The sequence below is a fragment of the Macrotis lagotis genome, chromosome 1, assembly GCF_037893015.1.
Source record: "Macrotis lagotis isolate mMagLag1 chromosome 1, bilby.v1.9.chrom.fasta, whole genome shotgun sequence".
In the NCBI taxonomy this organism is placed as follows: domain Eukaryota; kingdom Metazoa; phylum Chordata; class Mammalia; order Peramelemorphia; family Peramelidae; genus Macrotis; species Macrotis lagotis.
In genome coordinates, this window is record NC_133658.1 from 819966503 (window position 1) to 819993708 (window position 27206).

The following is a 27206-nucleotide window of genomic DNA, read 5'->3' on the forward strand; positions in this document are numbered from 1 at the left end:
TAGATTATTTTCCCCATTGTTCTTTTCATCTCAGACTTCTCAAGCTCATTTTTATATTATCACAATATAATCAACTTTTCTTTTACCCTTTATTTATGTAGAATACTTCTAACTGCTTTAGTAATGATGAATTTCTTAAGAATCACATGTATCATCTTTCCATGTAGTAATGTAAACAGTTCAACTTTATTGTGTTTCTTAACAATTCTCTTTCATTTTTAGCTTTTTTATACTTCCCTTAAGTTTTGTATTTGAAAGTCAAATTTTCTTTTCAGCTTTAGTCTTTTTATCAAGAATTCTTGAAAGTCTTCTGTTTCATTAAATTTTATTTTTCCCCCTGAGAGATCATCCTCAGTTTGACTGGGTTGATGATTCTTAATTGTAATTCCAACACTTGACTTTCTTGAATATCATATTCTAAGTCTTCCATCCCTTTCATGTGGTAGCTGCTGTATCTGACATTACCCTTATTATGGTTTTATGATATGTGAATGGTTTCTTTCTGGGTCCTTAGAGCATTTTATCTTTAATTGGAGAGCTCTGGAAACTGAATATAATATTCCTAGCAATATTTATTTGGGTATTTATTTCAGATGGTGATTGATGAACTCTTTTAGCTTTTATTTTCATCTCTGATTCCATTATATCATGAAAGTTTTCTGTAGCAATTTCTTGAAATATAATGATTGGTTATTTCTTTGAATATATTCCAAGTAATTCATATTTCATAAACTATTTTTCCTTGATCTATTTTTTAAGTTAGTTGGTTTTCCAATGAGATAGTTCAAATTTTGTTTTTTTCTAATCATTTGTCTTTGTTTTATAGTTTTTGATATTTCATTATGTCAATAACTTCTTCTTGTTCTTTTCTTATTCTTTATTTTATTTATTTTGTTTCCCCCCAGTTACATGCAAAAGCAAATTTCAACATTCGTTTTTAATAGTGGAGTTCTGAATCCTCTCACTTTCACCCTCCCTAATCGCCACATCGAGAAAACAAGCTATTTGATATAGTTTAAAAAGTTTAGTTATGTAAAAATTACCACAATTATATTGTAAAAGTAAACATAACCTTGCATCTGACTATCCCCTCCCACCATCTTCCCTTCCTTCCATTACCTACACCTTTCTCTCATTCCTTTCCTACTACATTCCTCTAGGGAAAGATAAATTTTTATACCCAATTGCATGTTATTCCCTCTCTGAGCCAATTCCAATGAGAATAAGGCTCGTTTATATCCCTCACCTCCCCATCTTCATTTCACTGCATTTTTTTTCTTGGCTTTCCCCTAGAACCCAATAACTTTAACTTTTAGTAGAATATCCCTTCAAATTCAACTGACTTGACTGTGCATACTCCTTCTAACTGCCCAAATAAATGAGAAAGTTAATATGAGATATCAGCATCATCGTCCCTTGAAAGAACATATGCAGTTCAACATCAAGTCCCTTATTATTTGCCTTTTCTGTTTACCTATTTTATGCTTCATTTGAGTCTTGTATTTGAAGATCAAATTTTCTGTTCAACTCTGGTAATTTCCTCAGGAAAGTATGAAAGTCCCCTATTTCTTTGAGTGTTCATCTTTTCCTCTGATTCCAAGTCCTATGTTCCCTTAATGTAAAAATTGCCAAATCATGTGTTATCTTGATTGTGACTCCATGATATTTGAATTGTTTCTTTTTGACTACCAACAATATTCTCTCCTTGACTTGGGAGCTCTGAATTTTGACTATAATTTTCCTGGAAGTTTTCATTTTAGGATCTCTTTCAGGAAATGATCCGTAGATTCTTTTGATTTCTATTTTATCCTCTACTTCTAGAATATAAGTATGGTTTTCCTTAATAATTTCTTGAAAAATTATGTCTAGGTTCTTTTTTTTTGATCATGGCTTTCAGATAATCCAATGTTTTTTAAAATATCTCTCCTGAATCTGTTTTCCAGATCAGTTGTTTTTCCAATGATCAATTTCACATTCTCCTAAAGTTTTTCATTCTTTTGCTTTTATTTTATTGTTTTTTTTTTATTTCTCTCATCATCAGCTTTCCTAGGCTCCATTCTCTATATTTTCCTTGAATTCTTCAGTGAGCTTTTGCATCTCCTTTTTCATTGGCCAATTCTACTTTTTAAGGAATTCTTTTCTGCATTGAACTTATGGACCCCCTTTTTCCATTTGGCCCAGTCTGGTTTTAAAGATATCATTTTCTTCAGTATTTTTTTTATATCTTCTTCACCAGGCTGCTGATTTTCATGATTTTCCCCTAGCCTATGATTTGATTTTACTCTTTGAAAAAGTGTGGTTCTGCTTGGGTGGAGGATATACTGTCTCCAGATTTTGAGGGTTTTTGCAGGTGTTTTCAGAGATACCCCCCAGGAAACTGCATGTTTTCAAGTCCTCCTAGATCTTAAGAGAGGCTATGACTACTCTCCTGACCTACACATTTTTCATTATTATTATTTTTGGAGGGGGGGGTGTTGCAGGGAAAATGGGGCTGGGTGGCCTGTCTGGGGCTGCAAAGCTAGGTGATTGTTGGGTTCTGAGGCTGGATTTGGACCTGGGTGCTCCAGGGCCACTGCTCTGTCCACTGCACCACCAGGCCTCCCCTACTGTTATTATTATTATTAGTAGTAGTACTAGTAGTAGTTGTAGTATTAATATTATTAATATTATTATCATTATCATTATTACTTTATTTTATTTTATTTTGGGTCTTTTTTGGGGGGGGGGTTGCAGGGCAATAGGGTTGGAGTGGTTTGCCCAGGGTCACACAGCTGGGTGATTGTTGGGTGTCTGGGGCTGGATTTGGACTCAGGTGCTTCTGGCTCCAGGTCCAATGCTCCCTCCACTGCGCCACTTAGTGCAGTTATTATTATTATTATTATTATTATTATTATTATTATTATTTTCATTCAATTTTTTTCTCTTTCTTTTACTTTATCACTCATGTGGGTCTATTTTTTAGAGGGGGGAATTATGTTTACTCTTAAACAAGAATATTTTAGTAATGTATAAAATATCATTTGTACAAAAATAAGAATACATAAATAAATAAATAAAATAAGGCGATAGTACAACAATATTCTGCTTTTGTCACATCACATCTTAAATATTGTCTTGAGTACTAAATATCACAAAAAAGATATTGTGAGTTGGAAAATAGCAGAGCATGATAACTAGAATGAGAAACTTCCATAAGAATGAGTGATTGATATATGCATAAATTAAAAGAAGTGGGGATATTTTCCATAGAGAAAAGAAGATTTATTGTGAGTTGTTAATACTTCTCTTGAATCTTGAAAGGAAGAATATATTTTTTTTCTATTTGGGCACTATGGGCAGAATTAGGAAAAATGCACTGAAGTTGCAGATAGGAAAATTTAGACTTAAAGGAAATAAAATGTCCCAAATTATTAGAATAGTCCAAAAGCTTAATGGGCTGCTTCAGGATGCAGGTTACGCTTCACTGAATAGCTTTAAGTCAAGGCTTAATGACTGAATTTTCTTTCTTCTTAATGATCAAGGATTTCCTTTCAATTATATATTGAACTAGGAGGTAGCTAAAGTTTCTTCCAACTCTGAAATATATGACTTCATGTTGCTATTGTGTTGTGTCAGTTATGTCTGATTCCTTTTGATCCCATTTGTGGTTTTCTTGGCAAAAAGTACTGAAGTACTTTGTCATTTTCTTTTGTAGATCATTTTACATATTAAGAACTGAAGCAAACAAAGTGAAGTTATTTTTCTAGGTCACATAGTGTCTGATATTGGATTTGAAATTGCATCTTTTTGACTCCAGGTTCAGTACACTATATACTAAATGACTTAACTGCCAATTATTCAATGTTCAACTAAAAAAAAAGCTAATCTTTGTACCTGATAACTTCATGATTTCATCATTGCTATTCCCAGTATCCATTATTTTTTTCATATTAGAAGTTGAGTTTGTTTAAGGACTGTAGGTCTGTTCACAAGGAAGGATGCATCATGATTGAAAACAAAAAAAGAAAATTCCCAGGAATTTTTATTTTTGAAGAACTTAATATAATGAGAATATTCAGTCTCAATAAGAGCAAAAACATATTAGTACATAATATTTCTCTTCATGTATTTTTAAGTGCTATCATATGGAAGGGGAATTAAATTTATGTTACACACATTTCTTAGCACCACATAATATCTTTTTTTTAAAGTTTTTGCAAGGCAATGGGGTTAAGTGGCTTGCCCAAGGCCACATGGCTAGGTAATTATTAAGTGTCTGAGACCGGATTTGAGCTCAGGTCCTCCTGACTCCAGGGCCGGTGCTCTGTCCACTGCACCACCAAGCCACCCACCACATAATATCTTTACAAGAATAAAAGCTATCTTAAGGTACAGGTATTATAAATGGATATAGAAAAATAATTAAAAGATAAAATAGTAATTAATATAAGGACAAGCAAAAGATACGAACTAAGTGGGGACTTTAGAAAGTTAACCTGAATGATGAATGGATCAAAAAAATAAATATAGAAATAATAGATATGTGATAGTAATTCATAACATACCAAATTATAGTCTTTCAGAAGTCTGTCAGACTTCCTATAACACTGAGATGTTAATTGTACACACACAAGCATATGTATGTTTGTATGTGAGTATATATAGTGTGTTTCTATGTGTGTATATTATATATTCTCTTTTCTTCAACATTCATTCATTAGTATATGTAATATTTTAGAATACATAGCATCTTAAAAATACATATGTAATATGCAACTAGATGGTGAGAGCACTGAGTTTCAAATCACCAAAACTCATCCTTAAGCGTTCAAATCCAGTCTCAGACACTTCCTAGCTCTGTTAGCCTGGCCAAATGATCTAACCCTGCTTGCCTCAGTTCCTTATCTGTAAAATGATCTGGAGAAAGAAACGGCAAACTATTTCAATATCATGAAGAGTTGGATATATATATATATATATATATATATATATATATATATATATATATATTCTATAAACTGAGATATCCTTCAATGCATACATTTTGTGCCCTAAGGTGGTTGGTTATATGGTTCACAGTGATTGTTATGAATAGACAAGACCAGAATGTGATCAGAAGGCTCTTATCTCCATTCTCCATTTCATCACCTCTTGCTCAAATACTCCCATTCTCCTCATCCCACCCAATCACATCTTTGAGGGAATTTGCCTTTTTAAAGATTAGTTCACTAAGGTTATTTGAAATCACTGTAAAAAAATGATGATTCAACCAGTTTAATAAAAAATTATTATTAAAATTATATTAAAAATATTCAATTTAAAAAATTGAGTTGTTTCAAATTCTGTCCCTGCCGCTAAACCTTTCTTCATCTATGGAGAAAGCAAACAATATCATACCCATTATACATGTGAATTGTGTCTATGTCTTATTCATGAATGCTCTTGTATTAAATGGATCACTGTATTTTTTTCTCCTCCTGCATTTCTCATCATGTTACTAAAACCCAGTCACAATACAGAGCCAGAGTCTTACTTTGAAAAGGGGTTGGCTTTTAGTGACAAAGGAACCTTAGAAATCTTCTGGTTTGATTGAATTAATTCAGCATTTATCGAATGCCTACTCTATACTACTTTGCTAGATTTTGTTGCTATAAAGACAAAAATAAAGCAGTCTTTGTCCTTCAGGAGTTTACCTTCATTTAATTCTCCACTCAACTCAAGGACCCAAACTAGCTAAAGGATTCATTTAGAGAGACATATTGTAGATTTAGATCTAAAATAAGGCTCTTCTGGGTCCTTGTTCAGTGTTCTTTCCACTCCTCCAAGCTCCCTGTATCCTCACTCTGAGGGAAACTAGAAAGGAATAAATGAATGGATATGAAAGAAAGAATGAAAAATTCATATAAATACCTACAATATTTTAAGCCCTGTGCTGGGCTGAGGCAAACACAAAACTGAGATAATCCCAACCTTCAAAGATCAACAGTGGGAGAAATTGGGGGGGGGGGGGCGGGGGGGAATAATTTATATAGGGCAATAATGGCCTAGGGGAGACAGTTTTGCCCAAGGAATCAGAGGGATGGTTAGTAAATCCACATGGTAATAGATTGTGCGCCTTTTCCAGAAGCATTAGTTTATTACAAATTGCCAAGGAAAGAAACATCATCACTCTTTAGAAGGAAGATGATTGACTTTTGACGTGAGAGAAGAAGAGATAGCAAAGATGCTCAGGATGAAAGTACTATAGAGTGCAAAGAATACTGAGTTTATTATTGGTAGTTTTCTAAAATCTTACACAGATTTGATGCATTGAAAGATAATTCAAAGAAATAAAACTATATCCAAAGGAGTATTGAAAAACACTGCCTTGGTGGTTTACTAAAGATTTCATGGCATCCTGTATTTTATAGATGAGGAAACTGAGAACTAGAGAACTCATCCAAGGTCACACAGGTAAGTGCCAGAGCCAGGATTTGAAACCAGATGCCCTTATTTCAAAGTCAATATTCTCTACCACACAATAGATGTCTTAGTCCAATTTTTCTCATTTTGTATAAGAGGAAACAGGCTCAAAAAAGAGTAATTCAAAAAAGAGTGACCTATATAACATCATACAAGTAATAAATAGAAATAGCAAATCTCAAATTCAACTCTTCTAACATGAAATCCAGTGTTCTTCCTAACATACCTTTGGTACTACAGCAAAATAATGCCATATCCCAGTTTCTTGACTGCTTCTGCTGCTGAAATATATTTTCAAACTGCTTGTTATCTTGCATTTTTTTATTTTTTTTCACTCAGTTTCCCCCAGGGTTTTGGCTCTTACTGTGAGTTCAGGTTCTACTCCAAATTTTCATTATGTGCTGAAGTGATTGCAATTTGCTTTGAACTCCCTCCTGTTCGTCCACTCCCACAGAATTTTCTCACCATCCGTCCACCCACACCAAGGAGGTGCTGAGTTGTATGCTTGAAATCCTCCACAATTTCAGTTGGATGTGTTTGAATTGTTAAGTCATTTATAGCTGGGCTCATTCTTTTCAGTCACTTAACAGTGATAATTTGTGATCTCAAAGTGCTTTGTGCTTTTTTTTAACTCAAATTTCCAACTGTTGCTGGAGAAATGATTTCATTATTTCTCAGTATTATACAGGAAAGTAACACCCAGTGTGCTGCCATTTCAAATATAAAGAGAAGGTCCATAGTTTCCCCTAACATTATCTGTGAAGAATGTATTTTGAGACTTTGGATTGAGTAAGATCTAGGTTTAAGACCTGCTCCTAAAAATTACTTGCTCTGTGACCCTAGGCAATCTCACATAATCTTTCAGTGACCCAGTCGTTTTCAGTCGTATCTGACTCTTTGTGACTCCATCTGGAGTCTGTGTGGCACGGATACTAGAGTGGTTTGCCATTTCCTTCTCCAGCTCATTTTACAGATGAAAAAACTGAGGTAAACAAGGTTTAGTGACTTGCACAGAGTCACACAGCTATTAAGTGTCTGAGGACAGATTTAAACTCAGGTCTTCCTGACTCCAGGCCAGATTCTCTATCCACTGTCCAGTAGTCTCCAAGGCTACAAATTCTTTAATAGGTTTTTTTGGGGGCTTCCTACAATTTGATTGAGATCATAGCCTAGCCAGAAAGTGGTTTAAGGTGGGAGGTAATTCTAAATTGAAAATCATTAAAGAATCAGGGTTTAAGGGTAAGATAGCAGGAGTTGGGAAATGAGAATGATGGATTTTAGGTAGCATGGAAAGGAGATATCCATATCAAATCAACAAGCGTTTTAAAAGTTAAGTGACTGCATCTTTTTACCATTCCCCCTGCCATAGAATAATCTTTTGAAACAAAGAATTTCTTTAAAAACAAAGAGGAAGGAGCATCTAGGTGGTACAGTTAATATGCACTGGTCCAAGATTCAGGAGGACCTGAATTCAAATTTGACCACAGACACTTAATAAGTACCTTGCTGTGTGACCTTAGGCAAGTCACTTAACCGCATTGCCTTAAACAAATAAAATTAAAAACAAAATAAAAACAAAAAGGAAGAAAATAAAACAATTGAAGAGAAGTAATCAATATATTAAAATAATTGACATTATATACAATGTTCCATATCCACGAACACCTCCTTTCTTTTCTGCAAAATAATAGGGAGAAATGTCTTCTCAGATATCTTCTTTTGGATTATGCCTCCTCTCTGCAGTATCATAAAATTCTTTTTTGACTATTTTGTAGTTTTTTTATTTATATTGCTATACTTGTGTATATTGTTCTACTGACTTCATTTTCCATTGACTTTTTCCATTCTTCTTTGAATTTATCATAATCATCATTTATTTCATTATATTCATGTTCCACTGTGGGTTTGCATATTCCCCAATTGATAGGTATCTACCTGGTTTCCAATATTTTGCTACCATAAAATATGGTTGTAAATATTTGATGTATATAGGACTTTTCTTTTTGTCAATCATTGTAGTTTATATTTCAATTGGAAAAGTAAAAAAGATAAGCTAGCAGGAGCTGGGAAATGAGAATGATGGATTTTAGGTAGCATGGAGAGGAGATATCCATATCAAACCAACAAACATTTTAAAAGAACTTACTATGTACAAGCGCTATGTTAAGCACCAAGAAAACAAAGAAAGACAAAACAAGAAACATGGTCATTGCCCACAAGAATATCACGGTCTCTTGATGGAGACAACTTATTAAAAACTATGTACAAACAAGATGAAAAATAAGTTAGAGATTATTTCAAAAGGAAGTCACTGACTTAAAGGGAAACCAGGAAAGACTTCCTATTGAAGATAAGGTGTTAACTGGAACTTGAAGGAAAATAGAAAAGCAGAGCACAGAGTTGAAGAAGGAAAGCCTTGCAGGTATGGAAAATAGCCAGGGAAAATTCTCAGCATTGGACAGTAAACCATCTTATCAGAGGAACAACCAGGAGGCAAGTGTCACTGAATCACAAAGTATGTGGAGGGAAATAAAGAGTAAGAAGAAAAGAAAGGTAGGAAGGGGTCAAATTCTGAAGGGCATTAAGATAAGTCAAACAAAGGATTTTATATTTGATCCTGGGGTCAATAGGGAGTCACTAAATTGAATATCAGTCACATATGCTTCCTATTCAATTAATTCAGTGGCGCCAAGCAAGCTACAGAAACAAGTATAAAATTATATATATTTTAAAGTCCTCCACAACCTGGTCCCTTCCTGCCTTTCTATTTTACTTAATCAGTACACCCTTCTGTGTACTATAGTCTTTCATCTTGTAATAATGGCTTCCTTGCTGTTCCTCCACAAGCAGGGTGATTTCAGAAAAACCTGGCAAGACTTATTTGAACTGATGATACAAATTGAAATGAGCAGAAGCAGGAGAACGTTGTATATAGTAATAGCCATTTGTATAATGATCAACTATGAAAGATTTCACTATTGTCAGTATACAATGATCCAAGACAATTCCAAAGGGATCATGATAAAAAAAATGTTCTATTGATGGAGTCTGGCTGCATATTGAAGCATATTATTTTCATTTTATTTTTTGTGATTTTTTTTCATTTTTGATCTATGGCTTCTTTCATGACATGATTAATTTGGAAATTTGTTTTACATGATTACACAATTTATTTAGAATTTACTCCCTGTTTCAGAGATAACAAATGAGAAGAGGGAAGGAAAGAATCTGGAACTCAAAATTTTTAAAAGTTAATTGTTAACAATTTTCTTTGCATTGTAAAAGGGGGAAAATGTAATATTTTTTTAAAATGACATCCCATTATCCAACTTAGGATGGCTGTTTCCTATGCCTATAACTCTTTCCTTCATCATTTCTTTCTCATAGCTTCCTTAAACTTCAACTGACATCCCAATAATCCTTTTCCATTCTTTATCTTACTACCTCCCTTTTGAGACTACTTCCGATATGTCTTTTATGTAGCTTGTTTTACATAGGTCATTTCCACCATTTGACTGCAAGCTCCTTGAGAGCAGGCAATTTTGATGATCTTCCTTTGTGTTCCCAGCATTTAACATAGTATTTATTAGAACCTTAATAATTGATAATTTACTGACTGGTTACCAGACATGCTTTTAGAACTTAGTTCCTCTTGCTAGCTGTATGGATAATGGACCAGAGAAAAGAAAGCTTTGACTCTCTTGAAAGTCAGGCTGTGACATAAAAGGAAAAGAGAAATATAAAGTCTGGGGACCCATAAACTGCTCCATAAGAAATCATCATATTTCCCACTATATATTTGTCTATGTATAGAGATACTGTAAGCAATATTAATCCCAATAATAGCCTCCAAATTAAAGAACACAAAAAGCAGGATGGTGCACATCTCTTGGCCTTCCATGCATTCTCAGAAATAATTGACCAGTCATGCCAATGAACCAGTTCCCCTTCTGTGACCTTTTAATCTTTAAACACGTTGAAATTGTGTTTTGCCGATTTCCCATATTTCTTTGCAGGACTATGTTCTCAGCGGGGTGTGTGCTTCCTTCCTCAGCTCTATTTTTCACTGAGTGCAGGTTGTCCTTGTAACACTCAGCACATTCTGAAGCACTTCACAGGTATTGACCTCACTCCCCTGGGGGAGATATTCTGGGCCTGCTGTTACAGACAAGTCAAGCAACACACATCCAAAAGTCCATTTTAATGTTGTTTCTCTCTGGAACACTTCACAGCAGCTGGCTCCTTCTCCCCTGTAGAGACTGACTGGAGAACAGCAGGATGGAGTTAAACACTAGATCCCTGTCAAAACCCTGCTCTGAGTCTATGGGCTGCCAGTCCTTATGTATGGGGTCCTTAAGATAGAAGGAATGTTTATATATAATTGCCCATATTTTTTAAAACTCATTCTTGTAAAACCAAAATATTGCGCATTTTTCAATTGGGAGGACTAAGATGCAGAAAGAAGATAAATAGCACAGATAATATCTCCCTCCCAGTTCTATAGGAGGCAGAGTCTACTGATATTCTAGTCTGTAATGATTGATCCCACAGTTTTCATTAGCAATTTTTTAGGGATTTTTTCCTATTAATATAATACAATAAACATTAGGTATCTACTAAGCATAAGATACTATGTTAAGCACTAGTTATACAAATACTGCCATGAAAGAATTGCCCCCTAATGCTGGAAGAAAACAAAAGTTTTAAACTTTTTTATATAGTTATCAAGCAATATCCCACTTACATCTGTATTTAATTTCTCTACACCTCACTAGTATCACAAATAAAAGAAACATGTTCCAGTCTCCCCAGTGCCTGACAAAGTACCATATGTAATAGGCACTTAATAAATACCTGCTATTTTGGTTCTATCACTTAACAGTGATGTTACATTGGTAAAGTCCCTCCTCTTCCCTAAATCTGAATGTTCGCAAGATAGAAAATGGGGCAGAATTTGGGAAGCAGGAAAAACTTAACTAGCTATTTCTGAGAGTTGTTGAGAAATAAGATGCCACAACATAAGTAGTGCGGGTAGTGCGGACTTTGAGTCAGAAAGATTAAGGTTCAAATCCTGCCTCAGATGGACTACACTTTTCCTAGAAGCAGGAATTCAAGAGAACTTAATCTTTCTTCACTTCAGTTTCTTCATTGATAAAAATTAATAAGTGAAAATATTTGGTAATAAATAAATTATAAAAAATAATCTATCACTTACTATGTGTTAACTACTATGTAAAGTTTTAGGGATACAAATTTTTAAAAAGCAGCTCTTTCTCTCAAGGAACTTACGTTGCTTTTTATTGTGCAGGGGCATTTATGTAGGAAAAGTGATAAGGAAAGATTTGTCAGGGTAGTCACAAAGATGATGAGTTGATCCACAAAAGAGATTTTGGACCTTTGACTTTGGTCTTATGGCCAAGTACATGGAGCTGATTCTATTCCAGTTGAGATTTACAAGACAGGGCTTTCGCTACTCATATAAAAGCTGAAAAAAAAAATTCTGAACTGTATGACAAGAGGAGATTATTCCCCAAGAGTTCAAAGATGCCTCTATTGTCCATAACCTATAAAGGTAAAGGAAATAGATTTTCCTTTGACAATCACAGGGGTCTTTCCTCTCTCAGTCATTACTGGCAAGATTATTGACAGAGTCCTCATTAATAGGCTAATCCTTCACTTCAGGAGAAATGCCATAGACCTGTATAAAATCTTCATCAATCTGACCAAGGCCTTTGATACCGTCAGTCATGAGGTTATGTGGAAAACTATGGCAAAATTTAGTTGGTTGCCTGGAGAAGTTCATCAGTATTATATGCCAGGTTCTTGATGCCTTCCTTACCCAGGTTCTGGATAATGAACAATGTTCTCTCTTTTCTCCAGTCACCAGTGGAGTAAAGAGAGGCTATGAGCTTGCCCCTGAATTTTTTAGCATGATGCTTTCAGCAATGTTGTCATATACCTTCAATGAGGATACCCATACCACCCTAAAAATAAATTACTTAACTTGAAAAGGCTACAGGTCAATCTAAAGTGGAGTGAGAATTGGTGCATAGTATTTTGTTTGTTGATGATGGCAAACTCAATGCAGTCTCTGAGGCTGAGATGTAGTGAAGTGTGGATTGATTCTTTGCTGATTGTGCTAATTTTGACGTAACAGTTAATACCAAAAAAAGAGAGGCTCTCCACCGGTCATCACTGTACTATTCATATGTGGAGCCATCAGTTTTGGCAACTGGAGAGATACTAAATGATGAGGATAAGTTCACTTACTTTGATAGGCTACTTTCCAGTATTACATGTATAGATGATGAGGCTGATGCATGCATATCCAGAGCTGATGAGAATTTGAAGGAAAGTGTGGGAGAGAAAAAATATTAGACTGCCTACCAAATTAAAGACTTACAGAGCTATTGTACTGATCACATTGCTGTATACCTGTGAAACCTGGGCAGTATAGCAGTACCATGTCAGGAAACTGAATCTTTTTCATTTGAATTTTCTTAAGAAGATTCTGAAAATCACTGGCATGATAAGGTTTCTTTCTTGAGTTCTTTCTTGAGATAAATTGTCAAGCATTCAAACTCTACTGCAGAGAACACAACTCCAACAGGTTATATTGCTCTAATGTCAAATATATCTTTGTCTAAAAACTATTTTATGAAGAAAACTCACAAAAAGTAAGCATTCATATGAAACTTAGAAGAAGTGATTTGAAGACATTCTCAAGATCTCTCTGAAGAACATTAGAATCAACAGTGAGACATAGGAGACACTGAGACAGGACTGCCCAGTTTGGCAAGCCTGTATTAAAAAATATACTCTTTATTTTAAAAAATACACTCTATACTTTATGACAGGAGCAGAATTGCAGTAGCTCAAAAGAAACATGAGATGCACAGATTTCGAGTCATCTCCAATCCAAATGTTCATGTGGACAACTTGTAACTGATCTGTGGTAGAGCCTTCATAGCTCTTATTGGTCTGATCAGTCTCAGTTGGACACTGTACCTTGACATCAACATAGCGATGTCATTTTGTTTCCCTTTGATAACAAAGAATAACAAACTTTTATGAACACATCCATATATACAACACACACATATAAGTCATTAAAAATATATAAAAGTTAATCAGATTGATTGGTGGGATGGGATGGGATTGTGTTTCAGGAAAGACTTAATGTAACTCCAAGTAAAATAATTGTTTAGGCCAACAACCTGAAGTTAGTACTGGAAATTCTGGTAGAATTTTGGTATTTAGCAGCCTGCAGAATTCTGCAAAGTTTCAATTTTTTACTTGATCAAGTTGATAGTTCATAGATGCATCTATTCACACAGACCTTTCCCTTATTAGGAAGAACACTAACACTCTGTCTGCCTCAGACTTAGGGGGTTTCTTGGGATCTAAATGCTGTGTGGTAGTTGCTATAAAAATGTTTCATTCAGTAGAATAAAATGCTCCCTTAATGATTCTGTAAACAAAGTGTCTGCCATTTATATATCAAAATTGAACAAAATTTCTTGAAAAATAAAACCTAACTTTTTTTAAGGATCTTTTGACCACTCATATTAAGAAAGGATTAAAACTGGAATATGCTAGTTTACATTGTTTATCAATGATGTCAAAGAACTTCACCACAAAATTCACATAGAGGAGGGAAACTTTAACATGAAGACATGATCCAATTCTATTTGCCTTGAACATTCAGACTTCATGCAATATAATTCATATTCATTTGGAAGAGTTTGTTCTAATCAAAATAGGGAAAACATAGATGAAAGAGGCCTTTTTATTCAGATTATGAATTATAGAACAATGGCAAACCCATAATTAGCCTATTGGTACGTGCATCTTGGAAAGATATAGACAATTAATTTGGACCAGAATTGAAATGGAAATTAAGTCTGATTGACTTTTGAAAGTTGAAAAATGGTTTGTTTTCCAAATGACTATAAGCTTCTCCACAAAAAGAAGGTCCATTCTCTTAATTTGAAAATTCACTCAATGACTCTGTATACCTATGAGTTTTATATTACTGTATTCTCCAGTTAATTAGAGTAAGGCAAAAGGCATTGAGGAGGCACATAGTAGGCTCATGGTAGCTTGTTACACCTTAGAAATAATGACTGAAATAAGAAGGAATGGAAAGAATGTGATCAAAAAAGTAAGAGTGATAGATCACAAGCAAGATTTCTAGGTATTGATTTGAATCTCCTTTTGGGAATTTATTGGATATTATGAAAAAGTTACATAGGATGGACAGGCATGGATGTGTTGAAATATGAATCACTGAAGGGAGTATACATATTGATGAGATAATGAGTGTAATATTGGATCACCGCCATGAAGTCAAGCTCACTATTTAATGATTTCATCCTATCCCTTTATTTGAAAATTGGCATATGTACCCCACTCCCCCCACCAGTCCTGTAGGATTTAACCACTACCACTTTATTGCAAAGATCAATGATATCTAAGCAAAAATATTTGCCAATTTCTTTAGGGTTTAGGATGTATTTATTTGGAGACTGGTGATCTGCACTCATTTAGAATAGTTAGATAATTTATTTCTATCTCTTCATTTATGTTGCGTTTCTATTGCCTATTTATGGTTTTGTTCTAGATTTCCACTCCAAAGATCATTTTCCAGGAAAGAGAAAACAATTACAGAAGCTCAAATGTGACAGGGATCTGTGACTGTTTATTCCACCCCATGCTAAAAACAATATACCTCCTTTGCTTGAGAGTATAAAAGAAAAAAAATCAAGTGGATCAGCCTTCTCATTATTTTATATTATCACGTGTGTCACAATGAAGAAATGAAATAGGTATTTTGTATATAGGTCTGTGTCATTGCTATTTTTGTGGTATACCTGTCTCTGTTAAACTAGCTACTGATAAGTTGCTTCAAAGTTGGAAATGACTTAATAGCATAGTTTGAATCCAACTACTTATGAAACTTGGAACTTACCCAGCTTGAAAACATATGAGCACATTTCCATAATAAGCTATTCCTTTTAAATCTCTTTCTAGACCTGTTTCAAAGGGTTAGTCTATGTGATACCTAAATTTCCTTCCAGATTAAAAAAAAAAAACAAAAAACTGGGATTCAATACTTTTCAAATCATGATGATCATATGACTTCAAATTTTTTCTTTATTTAAGACAATGGAATTTAGAGTGACTTGCCAAAGGTCACATAGCTGGGTATTATTAAATGTCTGAGGTCACATTTGAACTCAGGCCCTCCTGACTCCAAGGCTGGTGCTCTATACATTGTGCCATCTAGCTGCACCAATCATATGACTTTCAATAAATTCCTTTGCCTTTCTGATTCCCAGCAATCTGATCTTTAAAATAGGGTGACACTTTGTTCAATTCAATCTAATTAAAAACATTTATTTAACATATCTTGTGTACAAATCTGATACTGTAAAAGATAAAATTTAGATTTAAATGCTACAGGCAATTCTGGATATTTTTTCCTGATTCCATTCAATAAATACAACAAAGATCTGAAAATCTGACTCTCAAAGTTCGTTTTCCCCCCAACACCAAAGGATACTCAAGGTTAATGTCAAACTTTGGCTCTGTGAGACTTGGTTATCTCTAAAACCTGACTACCCCTTTTTAAATAGTACTCCATATATCCTTAGTCTAGGGATAGAGACTCTATACACTATTTAATCTCTAGGGTCAGACTTAAACCACTAGGGAAAATAGAATTTCTTTAGGATAAATTTCAATGAAGCCATATTAGCATAACATTATGTCAATCCAATAAAGTGCAACAGTACCCAGATCTTTGTTCCTTCTCATAGAAGCAAAATGAATATTAAAATTGTTAAAATGACAACCAGTTGTGTTGAGTATACAATATTTCTCCCAGATCCAGGAAGTTGTAAATGTAGATGTACATACATACTTGCATGTGTGCTTACATGTGTACATGCTTTTGTGTGTATTTACAAATATATGCATGTGTGCATGCATGCACATGTGACTATAGATATGTGTAGTGTGTCCACATGTGCATACATACACACATGCATTACATGCATATATAGCCAAACTAAAAATTCCAGAGACATAATATAAATGCTTAGACTCACACCTTTACAATTCCTTTCACTAGGAGCTAAGAACATTCCCTTTGCTATTCCAATCAGCTCCTCCTGAAGGGTTAATGACCAGTTGTTTGGGGGGCTGCAGAACCTGGACCACTGATTTCTGCTTCAATTGCTTTTTTCCTATTTGTGATTCTCCTGCTTTCAGAACCCCAAATTCTACCTCTGAAATAGTTCTCAATATTGCTGGTTCATTATATGGGTGTATTTTTTTATTTCATTTCATAGCTTGTTCATTTGTAACATAATAGAGGAGTGAAGTCGAGTCAAGAAAGGCCCTTTTCACAGCAGCCTTTTTACCCTCTTATGTGTAAATATGACTCTTTTCACAAAGCTCTCTCCCTTTCCAGCCCTGCTCACAGCAACAGATTGTGCTACCTGAGTGCACAGCAATACCTCATCCCCAACTGAGACCTTAATAGGAGGAGAGAATGACAAGTCAAACCAAAGCAACAAGCATTTATTAAGACTCTATTCTGGACCAAATTCTGTGTTGAGTGGTGGAAATACAAAGAAAAGTAATAGAAATTCTCTGATCTCAGAAAGACCAAAATCTACCGAAAGACTGAGTTATACCAAGACATGATCTTTGCCTAGTTATAAATTACAATCTAACAAAAAGATATGACATATTCAGACATAGATACAATATTTTTAAAGAGTTGAGAGAATTCATAAGAGAAGCTCAAATAGGGGGGTCCAAGGGAATCAAAGTTCATTTTATATGTGGGGAGGGGGTGAAGATCAGGATAGGCATCTTGTAAGATGTGATATATAAGATGCTCTTTAAATATGAAATGGAATTCAGATGAGGAAAACAGAGAGGACATTAAAGACAGAAGTTGCAAAGAATTGGACATGTACAGGAGAGATTAAGTAATATATCTGATAGGATATATATATATATATATATATATATATATATATATAGGTTCAATTTTAATTTCATTAATTTGAAAAATCATTTCCTAAATTGTAGTTTTAAAATTATTTACATATACTACATATTATTTATATTAATATGTATACATATAAATATAAATTTATATATATGTATATCCCTTCTTTCCCATCTACATTTTGCCTTTCCTTGAAATTTAAAATTTTAGTGAATATCTAGGTAGGTGTTAAATGAATTCTATTTTTGGAAATAATTTTCCTAACATGTCATTCTGATTACCTTAGCCAGGCATTAGTATTCTGACAAGCACCATTCTAGACATGGGTTGATGAAATTAACTAAAGATGAGAGCCACCAATGAAGAGTTTAATCAAGATTAATTCCTTCATTTTAGAAGGTTGATTAGATGGGTGAGCACATTAATGTTTTCATCCATTAAATCTCTAGGTACTTTGGATTGATGTTCTTGGCCTCCCTATGTAAAAAACTTTCATTTTTTTTGGCACAAGGAGACTGTGTCTCATCTGGACCCTACCAGGGATTTTTCTTCACTGACAATGTACTACTTGTACCTAGACTTTTAGGGTATTCACTTGTTACATGAACAACTATTTCTAAGTCACTTTCTAAATTTAATATGATGATTGTTATTTAGTCATGTCTCACTTTTCATAATCCCCATATGAATTTTTCTTAGCAAAGCTATTGGAATGGTTTCAGATTTCCTTTGACAGTTGATCAAGGCAAAGGTTAAGTGATTTGCCTAGGGTTGCACAGCTAGTGAGTGAGGTCATATTTGAACTCAAGTCTTCCTGACTCCTAGGCTCAGTACTCTATACACTGAGCCACCTAGATGCCTCCTAGCAGGGTAACTGGAATAGACGTAGTGATTTTCCTTTAAAGTCAAAGAACCAAAGGATGTCAGAGCTAGATCCTTAAGGATCATCAATCAACACACTTTAAAAATAGTTGGGAAAACTGTCACTCATGGAAGAAAAATGACTTGCCCATGGTTAAAGTTATAGTTAGTAACTATCTACTCCCAGTATCTAGCTCTCCTCATTCCCAGTCTAGGCTTCTCTTTGTTCTGCCTAGTAATATTTTGAGAAAAATCATGTCAATTATAAGTGATCTTTTAATAAAAATCAAGCTAACAACCAAATTCAAGAAATATAAGGAAAACAATTTATAATAGCAATTTAAGAAGTTATTTTCAAATTCATATAAAGAAAACGCATCAATAAAGGCACTTTACACTGTACAGAATTCTTACATACATAGGTGTTTACTTGTGCCTACTAATCAGTAATTGGAGTGCTTTGCCTGGAGTCAGGAAAACTTCAATTCTAATTCAATTCAATCACTTGCTGTGTGATCACTTAAATTGGAATAAATATTTATATGGTGCCTAATTTGCACAATGCCAAGTACTTTAGAAATTTTATCTCATTTGATCTTCATAATAATCCCATGTGGTAGGAGCTGTTATCCTCATTTTGGAGTTCAGGAAACTGAAACAAATTATATTAAAATACTTTGCCCAGGATCACACAGCTAGGGACCATCACTCTATCCCTTTTATCCTTAGCCCCTCAGTTTCTTCATTTGTAAAATGGGGATAAGAGCACCTTCTTTCTATGGAGGCTGTGATTATCAAATGAGAAAATATTTATAACCTTAGAATAGTGTATAAAGATAAGAGGTGCTCACATTGAAATGTAATTTACTTGTGAGCAGGGACCATTAATTTTGCCTTTATTTGTATCACAGTACTTAGCATGGTGCCTAACTTAGCACGGTGCCTAGCACATACACAGTTTTTAAAAATGCATGCTGATTTGATACAATTCAATTGAAAATAAAAAAAGGGATAGCTTCAGTCTGTATCTGGATACCATCAGTTCTTTCTCTGGAGAAAAATAGCATTTCTCATCATTAATCTCAGAAATGTTTTGGATGATGATATTGCTGAAAATTTCTAAGTTGATTACCTTAAAAATATTGCTTTGCTTTATACACAGCACATTTCACTTTGCATAAGTTCATTCAAGTCCATGGTTTCCTTAGTATCCTGCTCATCATTGCATTTAGCAGAATAGTTTTCTATCATAATTACATATGCCACTTTGTTCAGCCATTCTCCAATTGATGCACATCCCCTCAATTTCCAATTCTTTGATACTATAAAAGAGCTGCTATAAATAAGTTTGTACATATAAATCCTTTTCCTTTGTTTTATCTCTTTTGATCACCAGACCTAGTGGTGGTGTTTCCTAGGTCAAAGGATATGCATGATTTTATAGATCTCTGGGTATAGTTCCAAATTACTCTACAAAATGGTTGAATCAGTTCACAACTCCACCAGCAACACATTAATGTTCCATTTTTTCCCCCATCCCTCCCATTGTTTATCAGTTTCTTTTCCTGTTCTATCAGCCAATCTAATAGGTGTGGTATATATAACACCTCAGAATTGTTTTAATTTGCATTTCTCCAATCAGTAGTGAGTTAGAGTACTTTTTCATATGACTTTAGATAACTGATTATTTCAGCTGAAAACTTCATATCTTTTGAACATTTATCAATTGGTCAATGACTCTTCTTTTTTATCAATTGACTCAGTTCTTTATATATTTGAGAAATGAGACCTTTATTAGAGAAACTTTTTGAAAAATTATTTTTTTGGTTACTTTTGCTAGCTTATTTCCCTCAAACCTAGATTTCCCCCATTTATTCTATTCCCTCTCTTTTCAATCTGTCCTTTTTCAAAAGTATTTTGCTTTTGACAATTCCTTTCTCCAATCTTTCCTACTTTCTATTACCATCCCCCCTTCTCTTATCCTCTTCCTCTCCTACTTTCCTAGAGGAGAAGATAATTTTCCATATCTAGTTGTGTGTGAACATTATTCCCTCTTTAAGCCAATCTTGATGAGAGTAAGGTTCATTCACTCCCCTCATGTCTCCTCTTTTTTTCTACAGCAAAAGCTCTTTCTTAACTCTTTTATGTGAGGTACCATTTGATCTCTCCCTTTCCCTTTCTCCCAATACATGCCTCTCTCACCCCTTAAATTTATTTTTTTAGATATCATCACTGTATTCATTTTACACCTATGCCCTCTATCTATCTATCTATCCATCTATCTATATATATATATATATTCTTTCTAATTGCCCCAATAATGGAAGAACTTACTTATTATTAAGATAATTAATTACCAGTATCATTTTCTCATGTAGGAATGTAAACAGTTTAACCTTATTAAGTCCCTTATGATTTCCCTTTCCTCTTTACCTTTTTATGTTTCTCTTCAATCTTGTATTTGGAAAGTCAAAATTTCAGATCTGGTATTTTTTTAATTAATACAGCTTGAAAGCACTCTATTTCATGAAATATTTTCCCCCTAAACAATTATATTTAGATTTGGTGGGTAAGTGATTCTTGCTGGCAATCCTAATTTTTTTGCTCTACAAAGTTTCATTTTTCAAACCCTCTTGTCCTTTAGATAAAAGCTGCTAAATCTTGGGTTATACTGACTAAGGCACTACAGTGTTAGAATTCCTTCTCTCTGAATGCTTGCAGTATTTTCCTCTTGACATGGGAGCTGTGGAATTTGGCTATAATACTCTTGGTAGTTTTCATTTTGGGGTCTCTTTCAGGAGGTGACTAGTGGATTCTTCCAGTTTTTATTTCACCTTCTACTACTAGACCATCCAGCCAATTTTCCTTGATAATTTCTGGATAGATGATATCTAGGCTATTTTTTTGTTGTGACTTTTGTTGTGAATTTTTAAATTATCTCTCCTGGATCTATTTTCTAGGTCAGCTTTTTGCCCAAAGAGTTATTTCACATTGTCTTATATACTTACACATACACATATATGTATGTATGTATATATGTATCTATATATATATTTTTACATATATATATATTCATTCTTTTGATTTTGTTTTATTTGATTTATTTGAGTTCTCACTGCCATTATCTTCCATTTATTCAGTTCTATTTTTTACAGAATTATTTTCTTCTGTGAATTTTTATATCTCCCTTTCCATTTAACCAATTACACTTTTTAGTGAATTTTGTTTAATTCTGCTTTTAAAGGCATTTTTCTCCTCATTGACTTTCTGTACTTCTTTTATCATTTTCCCTAGTCTGATTTTCAAGATATTATTTTCTTCATTATTCTTGTGCCTCTTTTACCAAACTGCTGGCTCATTTTTCATGACTTTCTTGAATTACTTTCATTTCTCTTTTCAAATTTCTTCACCTATCTTGCTTGATTTTCAAAATCCTTTATGAGCTCTTCCATGACCTCTGTCAAATTAATTTTTTTTCTTGAAGACTTTGAATGTAGAACTTTTGAATTTGTTATCTTCTTTTGAGTGTTTGTCTTTATCTTCCTTGTCACCATATTAAATTTCTGTGGTCAGAATTTTTTCCCATTGTTTGTTCATTTTTTCCAGCCTATTACTTGATTTTAACTCTTTGTTGAAGTGGTGCTTTGCTTCCAGGGTGGAGGGTATAGTCTTCCAAGCTACAGAACCTTTTTTGCAGCTATTTTCATAGATACTCCTGTAGTTTTTAAGTTCTCCCAAGTTTACTACTGTCCGGACCTGTAAAGCTCTCAGTGAGTGATCACAAGCACTTTTTACTGCCCTGGAGTTGTGATGAGGGTCCTTGATCCTCTGACACCACAAGCTCTGGTGTGCCATGCTTTTCCTCACCCTGGGACTGTCACCAAGAACTGTGACCTGGAGGATGGACAAAGCAACAGAATCCTACCTCAGTGCTAGTGAGAAGACTCCATGATCTCCATCTGACCAGGCGTTCAAACCCCCTACCTACTGTTTGCTGAGAGCTCTAGAAGCAGCTTCTGCCACTACTGATTCAGTGGCTCCCAAGGTCTACTCCTGCTTGTTGGAGCCTCCTCTGTGCTGGTGAAGCCTGCATTGAACTGTGCTCCATCCTCACTCAGAAATAACAAACCTTTCCTGTGACCTTCTAAGTTGTATCTAACCTTAGTGGACTGAAAGGTCTGGAACCCAAAACTGCTGCCAATGATTCAGTCACTCTGGAGTCTGCTCCTGGCTTGCTAGGAGTGGGTCTGGTCTGTCAAAGCCTGGACTCCTCTCTCACTCTGATGAAATGGACTGCTCCTGCTAATCTTCTAAGTTGATGGCCTAGAAAATTGTTACACTCTCTTTTGGTAGGTTCTGCTACTGTAGGATTTGTTTAGAGTCACCATTTGAAGATATTTGGAGGGGTTTGGAAGAAGTTCAGGTGAGCTTCTGTCTTTACCCAGACATCTTGACTTTACCTACCAAGGATATTTTTTTAATTAGGTTTTGAGGGTATAAAAATAAAGTTGTATGTGTATTTATTGTGTGTTTAATTTTTCAAAACTTATTGACATTTCATCAAATTTTGTCCTCACGACCATCATGTGCAAGAAGTAGACAGTATACTCTTCCTTTTAAAGATGGAGAAATTGTGATGAAGAAAGATTGAGTGATGAATAGAGTTAGGTAAAGAGCAACAACCAGGATTTCAGATATCTAAGTCAGTACTGGGAGAGTGGAAAGCTCAAAAAAGTCCTCCCAAATGAACTGCCAGACAAGCAGAAAAACTGGGGAGCATAATTGACAAAGGTATATCAGTGAATGTCTACAATATCAATTTTCATAGGGAGAAATATAAATACAGGAATAATAGAGTTGATAAATGACAAAGGAAGAAGGAGAAAGTAATTGTTGATTGGTTGGGCTAATTTCCCTCAAGATTTAGTGATGTGACATGAAAGGAAGGTTAAGGAAAAACTAGTCATATAGAAATTAATTGATTTGGGTATGCATAGGGTTCAAGGCTAGTAAGAACATTGGAGATCTAGTTCAACTCACATTTTACTACACCTCAATTTTCAAAGGGTGCTTTCAATTTGAGAAGTAAAATAAGTTGTCCCTAGAAATATTAAGTAGCAGTGCTAGAATTTGAACCTCTTTTGATTTAAAATCTAGTTATCATTTAGCTATGCCATGAAAAGTTATAGATAACAAGGTCTGAGGGTCTTGTATTTGCCTTTCTTAAAGTAATAGTCTATTCAGTTGGGAAATTCAAAGAGATAGATTGCCTTAAGATTCTCTGATGGAAGAAATACATTCATTTATTTAAATAACTAAGTTACAGTCATATTAGCCCCAGGGGAGATACAGAGAAGCATAAAATATGGCTCCTGCCCACAGGGCAGGGTGATCTTCCAGAAAATGGTTTAGCTTTTACTTGAAGACTGTTAATGAGGGAGAACTCATTTTCTCTTGAGATACCCCATTCCACTTCTGCATAATAATAGGAAAAATAAAACTGGATATAGAATGTCCTTGAAGTTGGAAAGTCCTGAATGAAGAAGTTAACTCTAAAAATGCAGATCAGTACCTTCTATGAGACTTGTATTCCTAATGAGATGCCTAAACCTTTGAGAGGTAAGTGATTTGCCCTCTACATGTGAAAAATTAAATTACAAGAAATGATGACCCTGAGAGAACTTAAGAACACACATTAGACCATGTGAGGCAAAAAAGTCCTAGTCTTTAAAGAAACTAGAATGTATCCAGAATAGTTTGATCAGACTAATGAGAGGAATAAAGAAAGATTTTCCTATATAGGATTTTGAAATATCTTGTGCTGTTCATGTAAGTTAAATTTATCCATAAGTCTTGCCTCAATGAAGGTCAGATGCTATGAGAAAGAGATGGGAGTAACCTTCTATAATAATATATTTTTTTCTGCCCTCCCCTTGATATTGTTGATCTAAAGGTAGTTTTTTTCATTCTTTCATTCTCTCTCTCTCTCTCTCTCTCGCTCTCGCTCTCGCTCTCGGTCTCACTCTCGCTCTCTCGCTCGCTCTCCTTTTCTTTCTAGAGATTGAGAAGAAAAGTATTAGAAAAGGATAGTGGTAATAGAAAACACATATGGAACCAAGAAGTGTAGAGTGAAAGTATTGTTGATCAAGTCAATGACTAATATTTCAAATTAACTCTCCCAACTCTTAAGAGTTCTAAGTTTTTTTTTATCTTTTAACTCTGGGTTTTTTTAATTAATTTTCTTCCTGAGACTCATGACTGTACTACTCTTTAAATTTTCTAATGTTTTCTTTAATTCCTCTACCTCCATGAATATAATGGAATATTGCAGAGCTCTAAGATTATGATTAATGTAAAGAAGCATGAATATTTTTCCTTTGTGAACTGATGCAAAGTGAATCAAGCAGTGCCAGGAAAACAATGAATGCACTATAGGTAGAAAGATCAGCAATCACTAAACAATTGAATCTGGATGTTATGGAATTACAAATAAAAAATTTGGTTCCAAGGAAGCAATCTGAGAAGATAAATTTCTTTGCTCCTTTGTAATTGTTAGATTTGATATGTTTACTTGCATTCAATATCAGATTTGGGGATATTTTTTCATTGACTTTACTAATTTTTCCCACTTCTCCATTCCTCTTTAAAAATCTGATTTAGTTATCACTTTATTGAATAGGGAAGGATAAAAGGAAAATCTAGATTATGAAAAAATAAGTTTTCAATAAAATTACATTTTAAAGAAACCTATAATTGTTAACTTATAATTTATCCTTCAACCAATAATCATTATAAGCATTTTACATGATCTAAAGTCAGACCTTTTTGCTAGGTTTTTTGTTCATCTGTTGTGAAGCCATTTCCATCAAAGTTTTCTTCATGTTTATTTCAAATGCATGAATGTTTTTGAGATTAAATATTGCATTTAGATGTTCTGCCAATATTTTTTCAAGGTGTGGTCAATGTGCATGGTATTTTCCTGAGTCAAAAGGATTTTTATGCAATGAAAGAATATTCATAGAATTTGAAATTTTGTATTTTGATCTTTTTTCTTTGAATCTGAAATATTGTATTATCTTTTGTATTTTGATCTACAAATATCCCTTTGGTGATGTCACCTGTTCCACCTGGCTGTCCCTTTGGTAAACAATGCTTATTGGATATACTAGTATGATTGATTCACTGTTTTCTCTGCAGTATTTTTGAACAATGGCTACGAAGACATCGTCCACTACAAGATGTTTACCCTGCAGCTAATGCACCCATTGGACATAACCGTGAATCCTATATGGTTCCTTTCATCCCTGTCTATACAAATGGAGAGTTTTTTATTCCATCCAGAGACCTGGGATATGATTATGCTTACCTAGCTGAGCCAGGTAATGTTGCATTATCCTCATATGCTGATTGTAATGTAATCAGGGGGTAGAGGGAGAAGAGAATTGCAAAAATCATCTCTTAAGCAGTATTTTTTGGTATAATCCTTGGTGACTTCATAATCTTCATGTTTCATCTGATTAAAAATGAATTCTATCAGATTTCAAGATCTTGAAGTTCCAGCTATTTCTCTAGTGTCATAAATTAAACAATTGCAATAAAATAACGTTATATGTTAAACTCTACTAATTCTGACTTTAGTTATATGTTTTGATATAGATCTTCCTTCTTGAGTATGAGGATTGGAATTATCACAGAATCACAAGATTTAGAACTGGAAAGAACCTTAAAGTTTACCTGATAAAATGGAATGAGCACTGGCCCTTAATTTAAATCCCACCTCTGGCATTTATTACTTGTTTTTCCTAAGGCAAATTATTTGACCCTCCTAGTGAAATAAGTTGATCTTGAGCAAATTTTATTCCTCCAATTTCCTCAATTATAAAATAATGATCTGGACTGCTGAGATCCTTTAGATCTTTAGATAGTATTCATTTATTTTCCAATAAGTCAAGTTCAGCCTAGAAAATGTGAATGCGAAGAAGCTTGTTCAAAGTCACACAGGTAGGAAGTAACATTGAGAGGCAAACTCAATTTTTTTTGACTCCAAATCCAATGCTCTTTCTTACTCTTAAGCTGCTCATCAGATCATATTACCTTGTTTCCATTTCTGAAAACCATAGATAGTTACATGAGAGAATCCACAGAAGTATCACTCCTACTATAGCTATTTTGTGGAAAGTGTCATAAAATCATAAGATTGGAAATAAATAAGATGTCATAGTACCCTTTCTCTACCTTCTATAGAACTGTTTCATAACTATATCAAGATGAAGGTGTTTATTTTAGACAAGCAAAGGGGTTAATGTGTCCTATTTCCATGCCACATTGTTGGAAAGTACTAAATATTTGCTTCATGAAAGGATGAATAAATGAGTTCATCATTCTTTTACACTATATGTATTTCAAGATAACAAAATTTCTCTAAGATTATAGTGCCCTTTTGAATTTTACTTCCTAATAAATCAATTTATTTCCCTCAGTTGGTCACAGAATGTTGCAATGTCAATCCAATGAAATCCAATGGGCTAAGTACTGGGAATACACTTAATACAAAGAAATATAGTCCCTGTCCTCCTGGAGCTTGGAATTTAATGAGGGGAGACAACCCACAAAATAAGGCAGAAAAAGAAGGGGAAAGTTTTGGGTAGAGTTGAAACTACACAGAGTAATCAAATTAAAGTAGAATGAACTAAGCCCAATTTCTGCCCTCCATGAAGGAAGACATTGGGAGGAGTTTGATATTGCATACTCCAACTTTCTAATCAAAGAGGAGTTGATGGTGGAGATATCAGTTAGTTGAGTTAGCATGGTGATGAGATTAGAGGAAATGAGCTTATCCTGGAGTGATGTCTTGTTGTGTGGAGGTGACTGATAGGCC

The 27206-nt window shown here is 34.3% G+C and overlaps 1 protein-coding gene across 1 annotated transcript in view; it reads left to right on the forward strand.

Annotated features, from left to right (window-relative positions):
* Positions 1–26631, forward strand: part of TYR (tyrosinase) — a 113466-nt gene extending 86835 nt beyond the window's left edge. Inside the window, exons 4-5 of the mRNA XM_074214755.1 lie at positions 25526–25707; positions 26573–26631. Coding sequence (XP_074070856.1) covers positions 25526–25707; positions 26573–26631 — 241 coding nt within the window. The remainder of the gene's footprint in view (positions 1–25525; positions 25708–26572) is intronic.
* Positions 26632–27206: the final 575 nt, after the last annotated feature.